Source organism: Entamoeba invadens (genome assembly GCF_000330505.1).
Source record: "Entamoeba invadens IP1 unplaced genomic scaffold scaff_1105074726225, whole genome shotgun sequence".
Taxonomy (NCBI): domain Eukaryota; phylum Evosea; order Mastigamoebida; family Endamoebidae; genus Entamoeba; species Entamoeba invadens.
The window spans coordinates 219,100-238,256 of record NW_004191814.1 but is presented as its reverse complement, the minus strand read 5'-3'; the positions used below and the strand labels follow the sequence as shown (position 1 = coordinate 238,256).

General features: G+C 37.7%; 7 protein-coding genes across 7 annotated transcripts; 4 read left to right on the top strand and 3 right to left on the bottom strand.

Moving 5' to 3' along the window:
• Positions 1-528: 528 nt before the first annotated feature.
• EIN_409730 (hypothetical protein) lies at positions 529-2,113 on the top strand (the record flags this gene model as incomplete). The annotated part of the gene is made up of 2 exons (XM_004184952.1): positions 529-1,434; positions 1,532-2,113. 2 exons carry the CDS (start codon positions 529-531, stop codon positions 2,111-2,113), a joined length of 1,488 nt encoding a protein of 495 aa, XP_004185000.1.
• A 180-nt stretch (positions 2,114-2,293) lies between these two features.
• Positions 2,294-3,241, bottom strand: EIN_409720 (receptor for activated protein kinase C, putative; the record flags this gene model as incomplete). The annotated part of the gene is made up of 1 exon (XM_004184951.1): positions 2,294-3,241. The coding sequence occupies one exon, from the start codon at positions 3,239-3,241 to the stop codon at positions 2,294-2,296; it is 948 nt and encodes a 315-aa protein (XP_004184999.1).
• Positions 3,242-3,567: 326 nt separating this feature from the next.
• On the bottom strand, positions 3,568-4,929 carry EIN_409710 (hypothetical protein; the record flags this gene model as incomplete). The annotated part of the gene is made up of 1 exon (XM_004184950.1): positions 3,568-4,929. The coding sequence occupies one exon, from the start codon at positions 4,927-4,929 to the stop codon at positions 3,568-3,570; it is 1,362 nt and encodes a 453-aa protein (XP_004184998.1).
• A 679-nt stretch (positions 4,930-5,608) lies between these two features.
• On the top strand, positions 5,609-8,968 carry EIN_409700 (cation-transporting ATPase 13a1, putative; the record flags this gene model as incomplete). The annotated part of the gene is made up of 1 exon (XM_004184949.1): positions 5,609-8,968. The coding sequence occupies one exon, from the start codon at positions 5,609-5,611 to the stop codon at positions 8,966-8,968; it is 3,360 nt and encodes a 1,119-aa protein (XP_004184997.1).
• Positions 8,969-9,968: 1,000 nt separating this feature from the next.
• Positions 9,969-12,499, top strand: EIN_409690 (rap GTPase-activating protein, putative; the record flags this gene model as incomplete). Its single annotated transcript, XM_004184948.1, has 2 exons — positions 9,969-10,367; positions 10,463-12,499. The coding sequence occupies 2 exons, from the start codon at positions 9,969-9,971 to the stop codon at positions 12,497-12,499; spliced, it is 2,436 nt and encodes an 811-aa protein (XP_004184996.1).
• A 786-nt stretch (positions 12,500-13,285) lies between these two features.
• EIN_409680 (hypothetical protein) lies at positions 13,286-16,762 on the bottom strand (the record flags this gene model as incomplete). Its single annotated transcript, XM_004184947.1, has 1 exon — positions 13,286-16,762. The coding sequence occupies one exon, from the start codon at positions 16,760-16,762 to the stop codon at positions 13,286-13,288; it is 3,477 nt and encodes a 1,158-aa protein (XP_004184995.1).
• Positions 16,763-17,267: 505 nt separating this feature from the next.
• EIN_409670 (hypothetical protein) lies at positions 17,268-19,120 on the top strand (the record flags this gene model as incomplete). The annotated part of the gene is made up of 1 exon (XM_004184946.1): positions 17,268-19,120. A coding segment is annotated over one exon (1,853 nt), but the record flags the coding sequence as incomplete, so codon positions are not given.
• Positions 19,121-19,157: the final 37 nt, after the last annotated feature.

The following is a 19,157-nucleotide window of genomic DNA, read 5'->3' as shown; positions in this document are numbered from 1 at the left end:
GTTAAATTACCAAATTTTAACAAAATTTCAACTTCTAATTTTGTGTCGTGCACGTTCTTTGTCTTGTCCTAATCGTTAGCAAATTGGCATATCAGTGTATCTTTTGGATTAAAAGTTTTGCTTTATCTACTTTAAAAAAACTATATATAGTATATAAATACTATATATAGTTTTTAATTTACATCCTATCTAATAAACACATATGATACATTTTATTATACATTTAGTACATTTTGAAGTACAAAAGAGTTTAAGTGATATAGTTTGATTTAACTATAATAAAGCTATGTACAAATAATACAATACTTAAAGCCGACTTCCTTGAAACTGTTTCGTAGTAAAAGAGGTACTAATCCCGTTTTTCTACGTGTTTTTTGATGGAACAGGTAATGAATGTGGGGAATGATTAAAGAAAAACAAAAAAGTCGAGCAACAGGTATTCGAGGAAAAGAAGAACTGAATTTTCTGGAAAAGCAAAAGTGTTTGTTTTAGTCACGATATACAAAAACGATGGACTGATAAGTAGAAATGAATTGGGCCGACTCATTACTTTACCCCCCACTTCAATCTCCTATAGATTTGTTACTCAGTAAATCCGAATGCACTTTAGAAGAACTTCTCGAGTGCGAGGACTTCCCACAAGAGTTCCAGTCGAACAGCTCTCTTGTCGAGTTTTGTAAAGAACCCGCCATTATTAAGAGGATATTACAATACACGATGTACGATTACCCAAAAGACGTCGACCAAAGTCTGAGCAATAAGTTCCATTTAGTCTGTGTGTCTATCTTTGCGGAGCCTTCGCAGTTGTCTGAGGTCATTGGGTCGACTCAAGAGTTAGTTGACTATGTCTTTGCTGCGATAGCGTCCGAGAACAAAACAAAAATGGGAGCTGCGGGTCTTGTTTTGTCTTCGGTCATCTCTTCCGACAATTATTTGGTATATAAGAGATTCACTGAGGACGAGACTATCATCAAAACGATCATGGAGAATTATGATGTCCCGGGATTCTTAGACTCTATCTTCCAGTTCATGCATTTAGAGAACGATGATAAGTACTCTGGTGTCATTGAGTACATCTGTAAGTTCGGCTTCATCAAAAACATTCTTCAGACAATGATGAATAGTACTGATCTGGATACCATCACCAACATCTCAACCTTCATACATAATATAGTGGTATGGAAAGTATCGTATACTAATAGCAAAGCTATCAAATTTCTCTCGTTACTCAACCAAAACGAATTCTTACAGAGTTTTGTTGAGTTCGCCTTTGTGTCAAAGGACTATTTTGTCGTGGAACATATCTTACGTGACGTCTCTAACATCCTCGCGTGCTCAACCTTCTTAGTCTATCCAGACCAGAACAATTTACCCGGAATTTTCAAGTCCGTTTTGACTCAAATTAACAAGTTCCCCGATATCTTCCATTTGAAAGTTTGTTCTTGCATTGTTTGACTCTTCATTCGTATTTATTATTGAAGAGTAGTATGTTATACTATTTAATACTATTTAAAAAGCATTAACTGAGAAGAATACATCATGTGTCATTAACAACTTATTATACGTCGTGTTGTCTCTTGTCCTCTCCGGCTTTGACACCATCATCGATGCAATCGTCGCGTCCAACACCATGAAATTATTAGTGGAGTTATTATATGGGGATCATATGTCCACAATTGTCCGACAAAGTGTCTTAATGGCGATATCCGCAGTGATCTCTTCTAAAGTTTCGAAAGTGCTTATTTCCTTATTAGACGATGGAAAGTTTTTGAAGCTGTTAGTTGAGAAGGACAAAGAGTCTGTTGCAATTCAAGCAGAGAAGAACATAGGGCCAGACTATTGGTTAGTTGCAGCTTCTATAATGAAGAACTTATATGAGATGGTTCCTGAGGAAGAGAGTGACATCGGAGAGGTCGAGAGAATTATAATCGACGATAACGAGTTCATGGAATACGTGAAAAACATTGTCATCCCCCGCGACGAGGCACAATCGGAATACTTCACCACGACAGACTACGGCCGCGACGAAGATAATTACGACGAAGATTCCAACGAAGAGGTCGAAGAGGAGAACGATGTAAACGACGATGTAAACGAAGACGAGCAACAATAATGTGACTCTTAAGACTATGTTCCTTTTTACTATACTCAATTTATAATTTAACTATAAATATACTATAATAATATATCGGTCAGATGAGAACATATTAAGTGAAAAAAGGGAGGAAAACTAGGTCTAGGCTTTCCGATAAAAATAGTGTGTCAAACGAACCGAAGGAGTCAATAAAAGCGATCAATTTGCCTTAGTAGTGATCTTCCACATTTTAATAGAGTTGTCTGCGTGTCCGGTGAAGAAAGTGTCTCTAGTAGCAGACAAAGTGACGGAGTAAGCAATTGAAGTCTTCTGGAAGGAGATGATATCCTTGTCCTTAACGACGGCGACGCCCTGTTCAGTAGCAGCGATGAGAGTGTAGTGTTCTGGGTTTTCAGCGAAGACGAGTTGGTAGATGATGCAACCGACTTGGATGTCATATAAGAACTCATAGAGGCCAGTTCCATTGTTCAACGACCACATAGCAATGACACCGTCTTTACCCGCAGTAGCCATAATAGATCCGTCTGGTGAGAAAGCAATGGTATTGATGAAGCCATTGTGATGAGTGATGGTCGACTCCAACTTGCAAGTCTGATCCAAGGTCCAGGTCTTCACCAACTTATCCCATCCACCGGAAACGATTTTGTTTCCCTTTGAATTTGGAACGAATCTGACGCATGAGACCCATTCGGTGTGGCTGTCATTCTTCACAGTAGCAATGCACTTGCCTAAGGTGTTCCATAATCTGATGGTCTTGTCGCGGGAACCAGAAATGATCTTAGTGTTGTCTTGAGAGAAAGCAACGGACAAGACATCACCCTCGTGGCCGACAAAGCGCTTGGTCGACTCGAACTTCTCCAAATCCCAAAGTCTCAAAGATTGATCCCATGAGGAGGTAATAGCAAACTTTCCATCGGAAGAAAGAACTAAGTCACTAATGAAGTGGGAATGGCCATGAAGAGATCTCTGTGGGGTAATGCTCTCTGGTTGTGCCTCGCTTGTTGTGTCGACGTTCCAGACAAGAAGTGTCTTGTCACGAGATCCACTCACCAATAAGTCTGGTCTCGCAGTCGAGGTCGCAAGTGTAGTAACAGCACCTTTGTGCCCGTTCAAGGTCGATTTCAATGAGATGGTGACACCAGACATCCTTTAGGGTTCTCTACTTTTTGAGTTTCTCTCCTTCTCTCTCTTCTCTTACTTAAACTTATTAACTCCTTTATTATATCTTTTACTATTCCTCACTCTTGACCTCCATTTTGTTTTTCCCTATGAAATCGGGATTTCCTCCAAATTGTGTTTTTAACGGCAGTATAATTTATAATATAGTTTATTATAGTAAAAGAGTGGTTTGTATAATATAATAATATAATAATTATAATTATAATATATTAAAAAATATATAGTTTAAATTTTATAATAAAAATGTAATATAACAATAGTTCTGAAACTCAATTGAATGTAAGACGAGTTATTTACTTCTGCTCATAATACTTTGGAAGGTATGCACCGAATCTCTCGTAATAGAACTTGAACTGTTCTCTGACATCATCGTCTTTGAAAAGGTATAAGTTCTGGTCGTGTTGCTTTCTTCCGTGTTTTCTCTGTGGATCTTTTTCATTGATAGTGATATCAAGGATCTTGTCGACTTCCTCCGTGTAGTCGATTCCAAATTTCTTATAGATTTTCTCCACTGTTTCTTTGGGGTGCGAAACCAAGTCGACGAAGCCAACGTCGATGATACGATCTGCTCTCTTTGGGTCTTTCTTAATCCACTCGTCTCGTGTTGCTATGATGTTTCGTAATATAATTTCGTTGATCTTGAGGACATATTTGTTAATCCACTCGATATCATTTCTTCCTAAATCGTGTTCGAATCTTCCTTGAGCGCCAAGTAACAATGGGATCAGTGACTTGATTTGTTCCAGTGGTTCTCTGTGGATCCAGACGAAATTGGCGTTGTACTTTTCATCTCCCAAAACGTCGAGCATTGGTGCCATAGAAGCGAAGTGGCAGACTGCCTTTAGACACATGAATCCATCTGATCTTTGCATTGGATATTCGACGATATGCATTTTAATTTCGTCTATTAAAGCCTCATAGACGTAGTGATAATCAATGTTGAATATATGTTCCCTGTATTGTTCTAATCTTGGCAATGAAGATGACATCACAAAGCATTGTCCAAGCAACTCCATGAAGAACAACTCTTCCTCATAATTCATAGGAGAGTCCATGTTATGCACGGTATTCATATCAATCGTTGAATTGTCATGGAACGCATTTAACATGTCTTGTAACACTTTGACTCGAGCGTCGTGATCCATTGTGTGACTTCCTGGTGATACGTGTTCGAAGAAGTGAATAGCATTTGCTCGTGGATCATTCGCAATTAAGTTGTGAAGGAAGGTCGACCCACTTCGTGGCATTGATGTGATGAAAAGTGGTCGGTCTAACTTCACTTTGTCGAGTTCTTCGCGATATAGAGTTTGTTCCGTACTAAAGCGCATGTAACACATGACTTTGCCCACCATGTTTCTAAAGATCGTCTGGAACATTGGAGACCCTTGATCAAAACATCCCGCAAAGAAGTCTCTGACGATTTGTTTGAACTGTGGGTTGAACAAAGAATCTCCTTTGAGTAACATCTTTTTGTACTCGTCCATATGTGAGGGATCGTACTTACTTAATGTCATCACAGCAGCACCTTTTAACTTCTCCCAAATCTGTTCGAAAGGTGCTTCAGGCATTTCTTTGCATATATACTTGCTCGTCTTATCAACCTCGTACTTATACGGGTATACAAAATCTTTTAGTGTTGTGTCAAGAGACGACATGGTATTTAATGACGTGATATGAATCTCAAATTATTATATATTGAGTAATCACTTTGTTTTGAAGAAGTGCATTTTTTGCAACTCATTTGGGCAATCTCGACTTTTCATTGAAATCAAAATTTTTTTTTGCCAGCTATTCGTTCTGATTTATCTCAATCTAATCACTAACAAATTGATTGTTTCTTATTATTTTTATTTAATATTATTTACTATTCTTGTTTAACTTAATTTTATTTATTTCAACTTAAAATAATTTTTTTGATGAACTTAAAGAAATTTATAATAATAAGAATGTATTGTTCTGCTTATTGTTTAAGATTATTTTTATTTATTACATCGTATTCATTTTAAATATTCTTTATATAGTATACTATTGAAATAAACTTATATTATCGATAATATTGATGACATTTTAAATATTACCCAAAACCACTTGAAAATATAATTGCATCATTTTATTGTTATTTGTATTATATATTATAATTAATTTATTATTGAATATAATACAACTTTAAAAAATGTGAATAAAAAAACGTCACCAAATACTTTCGTTCTCTTCAAAGATTATTTAGTGTGTAATTCTAATTTATTAATTAAATTAATTAAATTAATAAGACTTTGTAATACTAAATTTTAATAATAAAAATTAGATAAAAAAACTAAAAAAACCACAAAGGCCATGTCAGAGTACGAGGGGATCAAACCATTGTTATACACTAAAAAAGATCCTAAACAGACTATAATAGGATACCCTTTTGCTTCTTTGTATGTCTTAGCAGCTGCTGTTGGTATCTATATTGAATCAACATTTTCGACGGCGTCCATTGTTCTGTTGTTTGTTGTATTAGTCTTCCATGTCCTCTTGTACCTCAACACGGAATGGTCAACCAAATTTAATATCCGAATCAACTACAATCCAGTCGCTACAGTCGACCAAGCGACTCACGCGTACTACAAAACGAAGACGGAGAACTGTTTGACCACATTAATCAAAACAGAACAGAGCATTTCCGTCTTCTTTAGCTTCAAGAAATACATCTACAACCCAACGAAGAACGCATTCTTCCCCCTCGAGTACCCAAACAAGAACATGCTGAAGGAGTACACCATGTCACAAAGTCTGACCTCTGCCGTTGCGGAAGAAAAGAATGAATACTACGGACTTAATAAGTGCACGATTCCTATTCCAAGTTTCATGGAGTTGTATAAAGAACAAATAGTCCAACCCTTTTTTGCATTCCAAGTCTTTTGTAGTGTTTTGTGGATGCTGGACGACATGCCGATCTTCGCCTTTATGATGCTCGTCATGCTCTTTGTCTTTGAAGGGATGACGACATTCACGCGAATGAAGAATTACGGCAATTTCCGGGCAATGGCCGCGATGGAGCCAACAAAGCACAAAGTGTATCGAGATGGTGATAAGAAGACGGTAGACAGTGATCACATCTACCCGGGAGATATCATTGAAATCACAAGTGGAAAGGCTATAGCGGACTGTGTGATAGTGGAAGGGATGTGTGTTGTCAATGAAGCCATCTTGACTGGGGAAAGTACACCACATATGCGTGAGGCTCTTTCCACAATAATTGATTCTAAGACGGAGAACGATGTTCTTGATTTAGAGACGCACAAACATCACATTCTCTTTGGTGGGACTGATATCTTACAAGACGAGAATTGTTATGGGTATGTTATTCATACAGGATTTCAAACTGCTCAAGGCAAGTTGTTGAGGACAATCATCTCGAGTTCGGAGAGGAAGAGTGCGAACAACCTTGAGAGTTTAGTAGTGATCTTGTTCTTATTAGTCTTTGCTATTCTAGCGTCTGGATATGTCTTTTATGATGGGATTGTCAAAGGAAAAGACTTCTGGAAATTGGTACTGTCATGTGTGTTAATCATTACAAATGTCGTTCCTCCAGAACTTCCAATGGAATTAACTAACGCGATTAACTACTCACTTGTATCCCTCAAGAAACAATTCATCTTTTGCACAGAACCTTTCAGAATACCATTTGCAGGGTCTGTTGATGTCTGCGCATTTGATAAGACGGGGACATTAACATCGGACGAAGTCAGTGTAGCCGGAGTTGCGGGATTTGGAACAGATCCATTCGAACTCCAAACGGACTTTTCTAAAATTCCTATTGAGAAGTTACAAGTGATTGTGGCGTGCAACTCCCTGTCGCGAATGCGTGACGGGAAGATCATTGGAGACCCTGCGGAGAAAGCCGCCCTTGAATTTTCAAAGTGGAATTTGAACGCTGAAAACAAATTCTGCCCAGTTAAAAAAACAAGCCAGCAGATAGAAACAGTCCAACGCTTCCCTTTCTCATCGATGTTAAAGAGGATGTCCGTTGTTGCATCGATCTTCAATTTCCAGAGTAACACTCGAACATATGTGGCGTTTGCCAAAGGCGCTCCGGAGATACTGAAAGACCGATTCGTTGATATTCCACATCACTACGATAACATTAATCGCTTTTTCACGTTACAGGGTATGAGAGTGTTAGCGTTTGGGTACAAAAATGTTGAGCGGAAGAGCGGGAAGTACGTTCGAGAAGACGTTGAAAAGGATCTTATCTTTGGGGGGTTCATTTTGTTTACATCGCCATTGAAGAAAGAGAGTAAAGAGAATATTAAAGTACTGAAAGAGAGTGGCCACGATGTTGTGATGATTACTGGCGACAGTGTATATACCGCAGCACACGTTGCAGAGGAGCTCGAGATCATTTCCAAATCAAAGATGGTATTAACAAAAGAGAATGAGAAGTGGGTGTGGTGTGATATGGAAGGTGTTGAGCTTGAGGAATTTGACATCTCGAAATTGCCGGAAAGTCTATTGAGTTATGAGATTTGTCTCAGTGGTGAGGCGCTTTCATATATTCTCACTGCGAGTCCACTGATCAGTTCAGCACTTATTAAACAAACGAAGGTGTTTGCACGAGTTACACCAAATCAAAAGGAAGAAGTAGTTTCTGTGATGAAATCGTCGAATCAAATAGTGTTGATGTGTGGAGATGGTACCAACGATGTTGGAGCTTTGAAATGTGCTGATGTGGGTGTAGCGATCTTAAACACTTTACCATCAGAGAAAGAAAAGAAAGAAGCTGATGCGATCAAATTGGGATTGGTCCCAATGCCAACACGCCCAGCAGTCACGCAACTGAGTCGTGAAGAAATTGAACGACGACGGCGAATGACCCCTGCGGAGAAACAAGCGTTCTTAAAGGAACAATTAGTGAAGATGATGGAAGGGATCCCCGATGATGAGTCTTCAGTGCCTAAATTTGGCGACGCTTCAATGGCATCTCCATTCAGTTGTAAATCAATTGAGATCTCCCCTGTTGCTCAAGTCTTAAAACAAGGCAGATGCACATTAGTTACGACACAACAAATGTTCAGAATATTGGCGTTGAACTGTTTAATTAGTGCCTACGACTTGTCAGTATTAAAACTTGAACGTGTGAAAAATTCCGATATCCAAATGACTGTCTCAGGGATCTTACTGTCAATCTGTTTCTTGATGTTGTCGAACACTATGCCACTCGATAAGTTGAGCAAGTCAAAACCAACAAAGAACATCTTTGCGGTGTTCCATGTCTCCGCAGTAATCTTCCAAGCAGTCGTCCACTTTATTGTTATCCAACTCGCTCTTAAATGGGCGAAAGAAGCTGCTGGGAGTGATTACAAAATACCAGAAGAAGACGAAGAGTTCAAACCGACCATAGTTAACTCTATCATCTTCTTGGTGTCAAATGTCATCAACGCAACAACATTCGCAGTTAACTACGTCGGAGAACCGTATAGAAAGAATATCACAGAGTACAAGCCACTGTTATATTCGTTGTTGGCAATATTTAGTATCATCGTTGTACTTGCTCTTGAGATCGTCCCTGAACTTAACACCCTTTTTGGAATGGTCAAATTCCCAACAGACGATTTGAAGTATCATATCATCGGACTTATAGCTGCAGATATCGTTTTATGCTTTGGTGGAGAAAGAGCACTGAGGTACTTCTGCAAATTCAATCAGTAAGAAGACTTTTGTGGTTCATTTGTTTAATACTCTCATTGCTTTACTATTTATTATAATAATTTTATTATAACATTTTAATAAATGAGTTGTATGATTAATTTATAATTAATAATTTTTATTAGTATTACATTATTATTTTAGTTTAATAATAATAATTAATAATATATTATTTATTAATAAAATATATCTCCCTTAACTACTATTGATGTTATTTATTATTACTAAAGTTTTTAATTATTTTTTTAATTTATATTTATTATGAATTATAGTTTTATTTTTTTAGTTTGATTAATTATTCTCTAACACATATATTATTAAAACTATTGTTGGTTTTAACACTTAAAATAACACCCTTATTTTTGTTTTGGCCTGTTTTTACAGGGATATTAATCAAATTTTTGATGATTTTCCTTTTTTAGCTTGTGTATTGTTTATGCACATAATATAAACTCTAAAAAACGAATATTTATTTAATAAACTCATAATTTCCCGATTTTTAGACCACTTGAATTTTGTTCAATGTTGTTTAAAGTGTTAATTAAATTATTTTTCAAACAAAAATAATTGTTAATTTTTGTTGAAAAAACAATTATAATAATATTATAACTGTTGAAAAATAATTTTTTCCAAAATAAATGTTTTGAATAATAACAATCTAATGAGAAAAAAAATTAAAAATTATAGTACAATTTTCAAACAATCAAATATAAGAAATATATTAATATTTGTAATAAAAGAATTAATAAATTAGAGGATCAAATTCACTTGAACATTAGTTCAAATATAATTAAATCATACTATTAAATAACAAAACCAAGAAGAGTCTTATTTTACAACAAAAAGTAACACAATGAACTGCAGAAAAAAGGGGTGTTATTTTATTCAATAAAATTGAATAAAGATGGTATAATATATTATCTTTATTCGACTTGTATAATTATAAAGGTGTTAATTCCCTACCGAAATCTTCAAAAGATCTCTTGAAACTTAGACAAACAAAATGCGAGCAAACGATGGGACTCCCCATTTAAACTCGCCCCTCGACATGATTCAAGAGATCTTATATACTCCACAGGCGACTCCTGATCAAAAGGAAATAGTTGAAGTCTTAGAAGTGAGTGAAATTGATCGATTAAAGCATGAGGTCCAAAAGCTTCGCAAAGAGAAGTGTGACTTAGAAGATCTTTCACGGTCGAATTTTATGAAGGAATTCCATACTTTTTCCCTCCAATTTCCGTTATGTGGAGAACAGTTTGAAAGTGGTGTTGTCGACCCTTCAAATGGTCAATTGAAGTATTCTGTACTCTTCCCGAAAATCTTTAGTGCGGTCCCCAATTTGTATACATACTTAGTCTCAACACACCCCACATCTATTCGTGTCCCTGACTCACAAATTAATGTTTGGTTCTTTATTAGTTTATTATAAGTAGAATAGTAAATATTATAATTATTAATTGTTTTTACTATTGTAATAGAAACACATTCACGCCATAGAAATCATATGACGGGTTCACTGTCCATCTCAAAGAAGTCTGCGACAAAGGCGCGATGATCTTTTGGTTTGCGTATATGCCGCTCCAAGGGACTCGTAAAGAGTTTACTGAGATGACACAACTGTTCCAAGGAAATTCGGTGACAATAGCACAGACGGAACAACCGATGATGGCTTATGTCAGAAAATATGGTGCAAACGATTGCGATGAAAATGGCAAAACACTTCTCCACTATGTTGTCGAACATGGATTTGTAGATATGGCGATGTGGTTACTTGAGAAAGGCGCTTATCCAAATGCCGGTGATAAATTCCGATATACGCCTTTACACGTTGCTTTAGGGAAACAGCAGTGTAACGTGAAGTTAGTGGAACTGTTAATTGAAAAGGGCGGAGACGTGAAACTGAAAAATGTCCAATATCGCACACCATTGCACTACTTATGTCGACAAATGGATATCGGAAAGTTGTTGCCGATATTGCGCAAAGTCTTATCGAGCGATGCAAATAACTTCGAATTTTTGAATGAAGTTTCTTCGAAGGGAGATTCTGCACTGAACTGTTTGTGTAATGCGTCACTTAATATTGAAGCCCTCGAGTTACTCTGTTCTCGGGGAGCTGATGTGAATACTCAAACAATGAGTGGGGATTACCCTCTCTATTGTGCAGTTAAGCGGAACAATTCTCAGGCAGTACGTGTGTTGTTACAATACAACGCAAAGACCAATTTAAAGTTCTATGGGAAGACGATCTTTGAAATTGCTGAGGAACACAAATTTACACGGGAACTCAACGAAATACTCCATTCGTGCTTTTTACAGCCGTTTTTGAGTCAACAACAAATCGAAAAGATGCAAAAAAGCTTTGTCACTGTCACATACCCCGAAGAGAAGTGGCTCACTGCCGTGAACCCCGACAAAGTCGCGTTAGTTGACATCGCGACATTGCCTATAGGGTATCACCTTGAGAACTTCTACACATGCTGTACAAGCACAAGTGAAGAGTTGAAGTGTTACAACACACACGACGCGTCGCTTGCGATCAGATATTACGAGAAGCATTTTGACCAGAAGAAGCATGTCAACTACATCATAGCACTTCCGACAGGGATTAAAGTGGTCTCGATCACCGACGGGCTTCCAAAGAACACGACTTTCCTTGATAAAGTGAAGAAGGAGCGGAATGAAGTCGACGGCTGTGAGAAAGAGAAGAAACGGAAAGTGATCATCTGGTCGAAACGTGGGGACTTACGGCGGGAGTATCCGATCCTCACACCCGACAGTCAAATTTTGAGTGAAGCTGGGTTTGTCGGGAAGACTCCGAGTCCGATTCAAAGTCGGCAGATATATTCCGCACTGTGTAAGTTTGAAGGGAGTGGGGTTCATAATGCGGTTAAAGTTGGAGTTTTGTATGGAGCGATGGGACAGATCACAGAGAATCAGTTTTATAATAACACTGAGGGAAGTCCTTTTTATATGCAATTTTTGAAATTGCTGGGAGATGTAGTGAGTGTGAAAGGATATGTTGGATACCTTGGAGGGTTGGAAAATGGGAATTACGGTGCAGAGACTTTAACAACGACATTCTCAAATAATGAGATTCAAGTAGCGTTCCATGTAAGTACGCTGATGAATGTAAATGGGAAAAGTGTTGGAGTACAAGACAAGAGAAAGTTGATACAAAATGATATTGTCGTTGTCATATTTAAAGAGTACAATGGAATACAAGAACCAATTGATATCACGTCGTTCACATCACCAACTAACCACGCTTTCCTCATTGTTGGGTACGATTTGGACCAACCATATTCTAATACTCCAAAGTATGATATTAACTTGTGCGTAAAGAATGACGTCATCCCTGTACCTCCTTTCATTATGAAGGAAAAGTATATCTTCGAAAGCGCTTTACACGACTTCATTATCGCTAAAATTATTAACGCAGAAAGAGCTTCTCTCAGAACAGACTGGTTCAGAGGAAAGAAACTCACTTACAGACAAACACAACTCGAATCTATTTGCTTGAACGCAAAATGTTAATTTGATGTATTGTCTTGGTTAAGTTTTATGGTTCTTTTATTAGTAATCATTAGATTCATGTATAATTCATTTTATAGTAATCAGTTTAGTAATATTATAGATTAATTGGTTATTTTTTTATTAAATGAAACTATTTTAGTTCTATTAATTAGTTATAATACTTAATAATTAATTATATAATTAACAAAACTATTTTTGTTTTTTTTAAACAAATATTTTTTTTCGTTTACCATTAATTTAGTTAGTATAAAATTTCATTAATAAAATATACTACTTTTATATTATATTGTAATAGTTCTTTTACCATTCAACCCAAAGAACCCAACAGATTGTTTTTTCGATACTATTAGACAGAACAGGCTGTCTCGCCTGTTCAATACTATCTAATAATAATACTTTACTTATAAATCACATCTATTAAATCATTCTTGTGAAATGAAATTCGTCGTCTTTGTTTTGTTCATTGCTGTTGCTTTTGCATTCACTTCACGTCAAGGTGGATTCCTATGTAATATGTGCACAAGTTTGATCAACACTTTGGAATCTCTCTTGACCACCAAAGGTGCTGACAAAGTGAAAGAATACGTTGACACCCTTTGTGACAAGGTGTCTGGATTTGTCGCTTCTCTTTGCACTAAAATCCTCGACTTTGGTGTTGACAAGCTCATCCAATTGATCGAGAACAAGGTCGATCCGTCAGCTATTTGCGCCAAGCTTTCTGCTTGCTAATTTATCCTTTCACATTGTTGAATGTGTTCTTCCATAATAAAACTCACATAAATTAAATCAATTTTGAAGCGTAAAGTTCTCGTATTCCCCATCCATCACTTGTCTCGAGTACTTCCAAAATGCCTTTAAAGCATCAAAGTCGCTCATGATTTTGTCTATATACTTAAACCCAGCAACAACAAATGGGTGTTGGTTGTCTTGTAAATCGCTGACTGAAGTGGTCAAGTTCTCAGCATTTCCCTCTTCGTTCACATTATAATAACTCCCCAAAAAGTTTGCAACCATCGTGGCATAGACACAAACAATTAACTGCGCAATCGACGTCGTTTTCACATTTTGGCTTTTCATCCTTTTCTTCATCGATCCTCGTATATCCGGCAAAGATACCGCAGCAATCTTCTTAAGCGGCTGGAGCACAATCATGACTTCAGTTGACTTGGTGTATTGCAGTAAACAGACAACCTCCAACAGGAACAAGTTCTCATACACCCCATCCTCCGAAACTCCCTCTTCGACTGTGTCACTGAACTTCTGAACCAAACTCGTCAAAACTGCTTTTCTCTGGTTCAATGAAAAGAGCAGATAAACAGAACTCAGTGGGTGTGGTATTCGCATAAGACTTCGCTCTTCTCCTCTCAGCTTGAACCCCATTTGCGACCCTTCCACAAATCGGCATTGAATCAACGAACTGCTTTTCTCATTCAAAAGTCTTAACAACGAAATCGCGTTTGTGGACGTAAGTTGCGTTTTGTCCGTGACAAGTCCGATCAATGCAGACAAAATCTGAATTGGGTTGATAAGACCCTTCTTAATTATCGAACTGGCCAAGACTAACGCTTTGAATCGGACGCTCGCGCTTTGTGAAGTCAGTAATGGAAGTAATTCCTTTGTATGCGTTTGCGCCAACGTTGTTTGAAGCGCGCTCAAGTCGTCTGTGGTTTCAGCTTCAAACAACTCAAACAACAACGATAAAGTTGAGATCGCCAATTGTTCGTTTCCCGAAGAGAGTGTCTTTGTGATGTATATCGAAAAGTAATTTTTGATTGTCTCGTAGTGGATATACAAGCCCGGATATTGCTGGAGTAAGCTAAAAATTGTGTTCATCTGGCAAATCAGCCCTGCGCTTGTCGATGATTTGAGCGTCAAAATTGTGTTGAACAAATCGACTGCGACCGGTTTGTTTGAGTTGAGGTAGTAGTTCTTCAGACTGTTTGTCGCACTCAAATCCACGTTTTTAAAGATGACCGCCAACACATTCAAAGCACGTTGTCTCACGGAGTCGTTCAGTGCCAGTTTCAAGTATTGGACACAGAAATCTCCAATGGTGTTAATTTCGTTTTTCTTCAGCTCGACGCCGATAAAACACTTCACCAACAATATCAACATCGTCAAATTCGTTGTTTTGTATGTCATATTCAGAAGCGTCGAAGAAAGTCGTTTCATCACCATTTCGTCGCTTTTTGTTACGTTCATGTGACTCACAACCAATGAAATCAGCTCCAGCACCGCATTCGTTTCTTTCACTTTGTCATCGTCTAAACAAACAAAACTCATCAAATCACCCATTTTGTTTGCGATCCGGATTTTACTTGAAGTTCCCTTTGCACTCAATTTCAATAACATCAATACCTTAATCAGACTCTCCGAACCAAGTTGACTGATCAAATAGTTTTGTAGCGTTTCATTCTGTTGATCATTCAAAGTGTCAATCAATTGATTCGCAGCTTCCGTGATTTCCGTTTGCACCACATTGATCAACAAATCAATTTTGAGGTTATTAAGAGGTAGAAAGACTTCTCGAATAATTTTCTTGGCTTCTTCTCTGTCATTTTGTCTGTCCGGTCGCGACGCAATTAAAAAGATTCTTTTCAACAACGGAGAAGCAAGCGGGTCCTTTTCAAATATCATTTCTTTAATTCTGACTAAAACTAGTTTCACGGCTTTCTTTCTCACCAACACAGACACGTCGAACAGTCGTTCCACAACTTCATTAATCTCTTCCCCACCAAGTTTCATTGCAACCAAATCAAGAGCAGTCTCTCGAACGGTCGCACTTTTGTCTTTCAATCTGTTCACAATGACGTTCTGAATCATTGGTTTGTCCCCCAAATCCGGAGTTACTTTAATTATACTCACCAACCCCTTTAACCCTCTCGCTCTCACCATCGCCTGACTGTCTTGTATCATTTTCAATGTGCAATTCAAACACATCTCCTGTATTTTTGGAAACTCCGGTATCACTATCTCAAGAAATTGTTTGTCATCAAACGCATCAAACCGTATCAACACCTCTCCAATATTCACCCTCGACACAATAAAATGGTTCTGTGGATCCTCCCACCCCAGTTGCGTTTCAAGCGCATTTTTCTCCCATTCTTTGCTCTTCTCGTCGTTCTTAATTTGCTCCAAAAATAGTCCACACAACAGTTTGTACCCAGAAACATTTAAATTGGCGGCCAAAGCAAGGACCGCCTCTCGTAAATACCAAATGGAAGTGAGCTTTTTGCCCGTCAGTTTCGAGAAATAGTCGGAGAGAAGTTCGTTCACGTAGCACTTCCCGCACATTCCCTGCGGCACGTTCGTCCATTCCACGCCTTCAGTTTGAACAAAGTCGTTCCCGCAACTGTTGCAGACTTCTTGCATTTTATCGTCCGTTTTCGTCTGTTTTGAATGGAACGAAGCCGCGACTTGACTAATGAAATCAATTGCGACGTACTTCACACTAAGTGGCAGTTTCCCTTTGACCAATTGAGTCAGTGTTGCATTAACGAGCAATTGAAATAAAATAAGAGCGGCCGGGTACGCCGGAGTAGTTGCAAGTGACATGACATCTGCCGAGAAATTTGCGAGAAGACTTGGTTGAGCGCTAGAAATGAGTGTTGCGAAGAAGTTGTTCATGAACGTCGTTGCGAGGGTTGTCGACTTTTTGTACTCTCCGTCTGCTTGCAACGCGAGGACCAAAGCAGCGGTGAGTGGCGTTGCCAATTTAAGAGCAACGGATTTTGATCGTTGCGCAGTTGACGTAGAAAACGCCAAACAGATGTCTTGGACGATTTGTTCGACAAGGGTGGAGTAATTCTTCCACGACGAGATGAGTACTTTAGTTGCCGACGCGTGTAAAGATTCAACATCACAGCTGAGGAATAATAAAATGGGTGTCAATAACACTAACACGTTCGACTCGGTGAGCGCTTTTGTGTCAATTGCAACTACCATCCCCTTCAAAATTTCTTTGAAGATCGGTTGAAGCTTTTCAGTGAGATACAACTGTGACGAGGATGCACTGTGTAATATCTCGACTATTGAATTATAGTCTGGTGTTGGATGAAGTAATACGTGGACACACGCCGCAGATAGAGATAACGTCACGTTCGGTTGTGTCAGCGTGATGGAACGAAGCAAGATCTCCTTTTGTGTCCCATCGGAATTTGTAAAAAACTCTGTGTTAGTTAGCATAAGCAATGCTAAAGAAACCACGTCGTTCGACTTGATGTATGTAAGAATATACTTGTTTAAATCCACCACTAAAGACATCTATTTGAGATAACAGTTTTGTGATTTTCTTAATCATTTTTTTCAAATAAAATTTCAATTTGTTATTTGATTTAATTCGATTTACTATTTATATTGGTTTCTCATTTTTTTAATCTTTTTGAGTAATTGACAAATTGAGGTTTTGAAAATTATAACATTTTCAAATAACATTTATAGTGTTAATTTGAACTAATTATTATATTAACATTATTATATAGTTATTAAAAAATAATATTTATAAATAATACATTTATTTTAATATTATTCTATTTTTATAAACATTCCTCTTTTTAGTACATCCAAAAATATTTAACTTGAAAATATAATAATTTATAATTAAAAAAATTATTCACTTTTTTTATTTTTTTTCTTTTCAAAACAGAGTGATAAAAAAACTATAATTTGTAATAAAATTGAATTATAAAATATAGTTTTATTATGTCAATAACAGATAAAAAAAAGGGTTTGACGTTTTTCCAATTGGCGGAAACTAAAAAAGATAAAAATGAAAAGTAAAAAAAGCAACGAGTACAAACCTTTCAAATCTTCTCGTTCCACCCAAAACCAAAAGCCGATCTTCGTTACAAATTTTGTCTCAAAATTTGTCGTTCGACCAAATAGTCAAAAGCCAATTCCTCCTGCAATCACAAAAATCAACAAAAAGTCACCACCACTCATAAAAGCAATCTCGCATGAGCCTATAAAAGCGTTGCCAGATCTCGATAATTCACAACTTCTCGACTCGATAGAGGAAAAGTCACGAGAAGACATCCAAAAGTACTTTGTCGACGACGACGAGGAAACGCAACGCATTTTGAATGACCCTGTTTTTCAACGTAAGTCGCCACAAGTTTCGAACACTAAAATTGAAAATCAAGGAATAGTGCAGTTCCCAGAACATAAGACAAACACGATGCTCGAGGAAAATATCCCAAGAATTGTCACACCAGACTTTTTGATTGAGCCTCAAACCAAGAAAGAAGACAATGTCGAAACACCAAAAGAAAAATCCAAAAGTGAAGAAGAATGGACTTCGGTTCCTGTGAAAAGAAATTCACTGCAACGAAATACAACAAAAAAAGAAGAAGAAATAAAGACGGTGAGACTTGAAGAAACATGTTTTGAAGAAAGTGGATTGGATAGTGTGTCGAGTGGAGCAACCATTCTCGACAATTCACAACTGTATCCCGAAATTAAGTACTTGGGTGGAATAGACAAGAGGACATATGATAAACTCACGTCATCGTCCTCCACGTTTGGTAATTTGGAAGGACGGCCGAGTTTTGAGCGGTTGTTTGGGGATATCGAGACTGATGAATTGAAAAAGCAACAAAGCAAGATGGAGGATGACGATATTAACGGTATTTTAAACAGAGTCGATGTTGGGTTAAAAGAGAAGAGAGAGGACAACGAAATGTCTGAAGATGAAATAGAAAGTTGTTTCAGTCAACATCCAGGAAATGAGCAAAATTCAATGGAAGAAATTGAGACCTCTGTCCATGGAAATGGTGCGGCGCCATCGAAGGAATGTGGTACGAGGTTAAACAACGGAAGTGACACGTTCCAGACGTATTTAACAGCGAAAACAACGCAATATTCATATCCGAAGAAAGCAACACAAAGTGAAGATGAAGGTGTGAAAGGCACTGACCAAAATTACGTTCTGAAACAACGAGGGGGATGCGAGTGCTATGAAGTACAACAACGCGTTGACCATTTTTCACAAGGAGATTTCGAGTTGAAATTTGGAGTTCCAGCAAGCGACACGTGGAACGTGATTAGTTTCTCGAGTAAACCTGTCGAGGTCTGCAAAACAAAGATTGTTGTGTTTGTTGGTATTTTGGGCAAAACGGTGTTTTTTGTTGGGATCAAAATGGGGTGTGTTCCGATTAGTGGGCTTGAGATAACAGCGACGAAGTACAGCGTTCTGAGTAAAGAGCCTCCTGTATTGTTTGTCGAGGAGTATTCCCACAACGAAAATATTCCTCTTAAAACGTTTAAGGTTGGTGTGAAAACGTTTTTCATGCAACACGAAGAAAGGGCAAAGGAAGTGATAAAAGAGAAATTCTCAAATGTGCAAATGATGGCTTGTTTGAAGTGCGAGTTCAGCGAGTTTATCGAATTACAAGGGCAGATCATACACGTCTTACCCAAACCGATCGAAGGGTGTTTGACAGGGGAAACGTGTGCCGTTGTGTCGAATAAGAATGTCGGCTATTTATTTGTCTTTCCGAGCCGGGTATGGGATTATTTCAAAGAAAAAATGCGGATGGAGATCAAGGTGAAGGGGAGGTATTTGAGAGACCAGTATTTCCAAGGGAAGAACGCGTGTGTGCCGATCTATAGATTTGACTGCTTGTTGTGAGGAGTGAGTGTGTACAAAAAGATATTAATC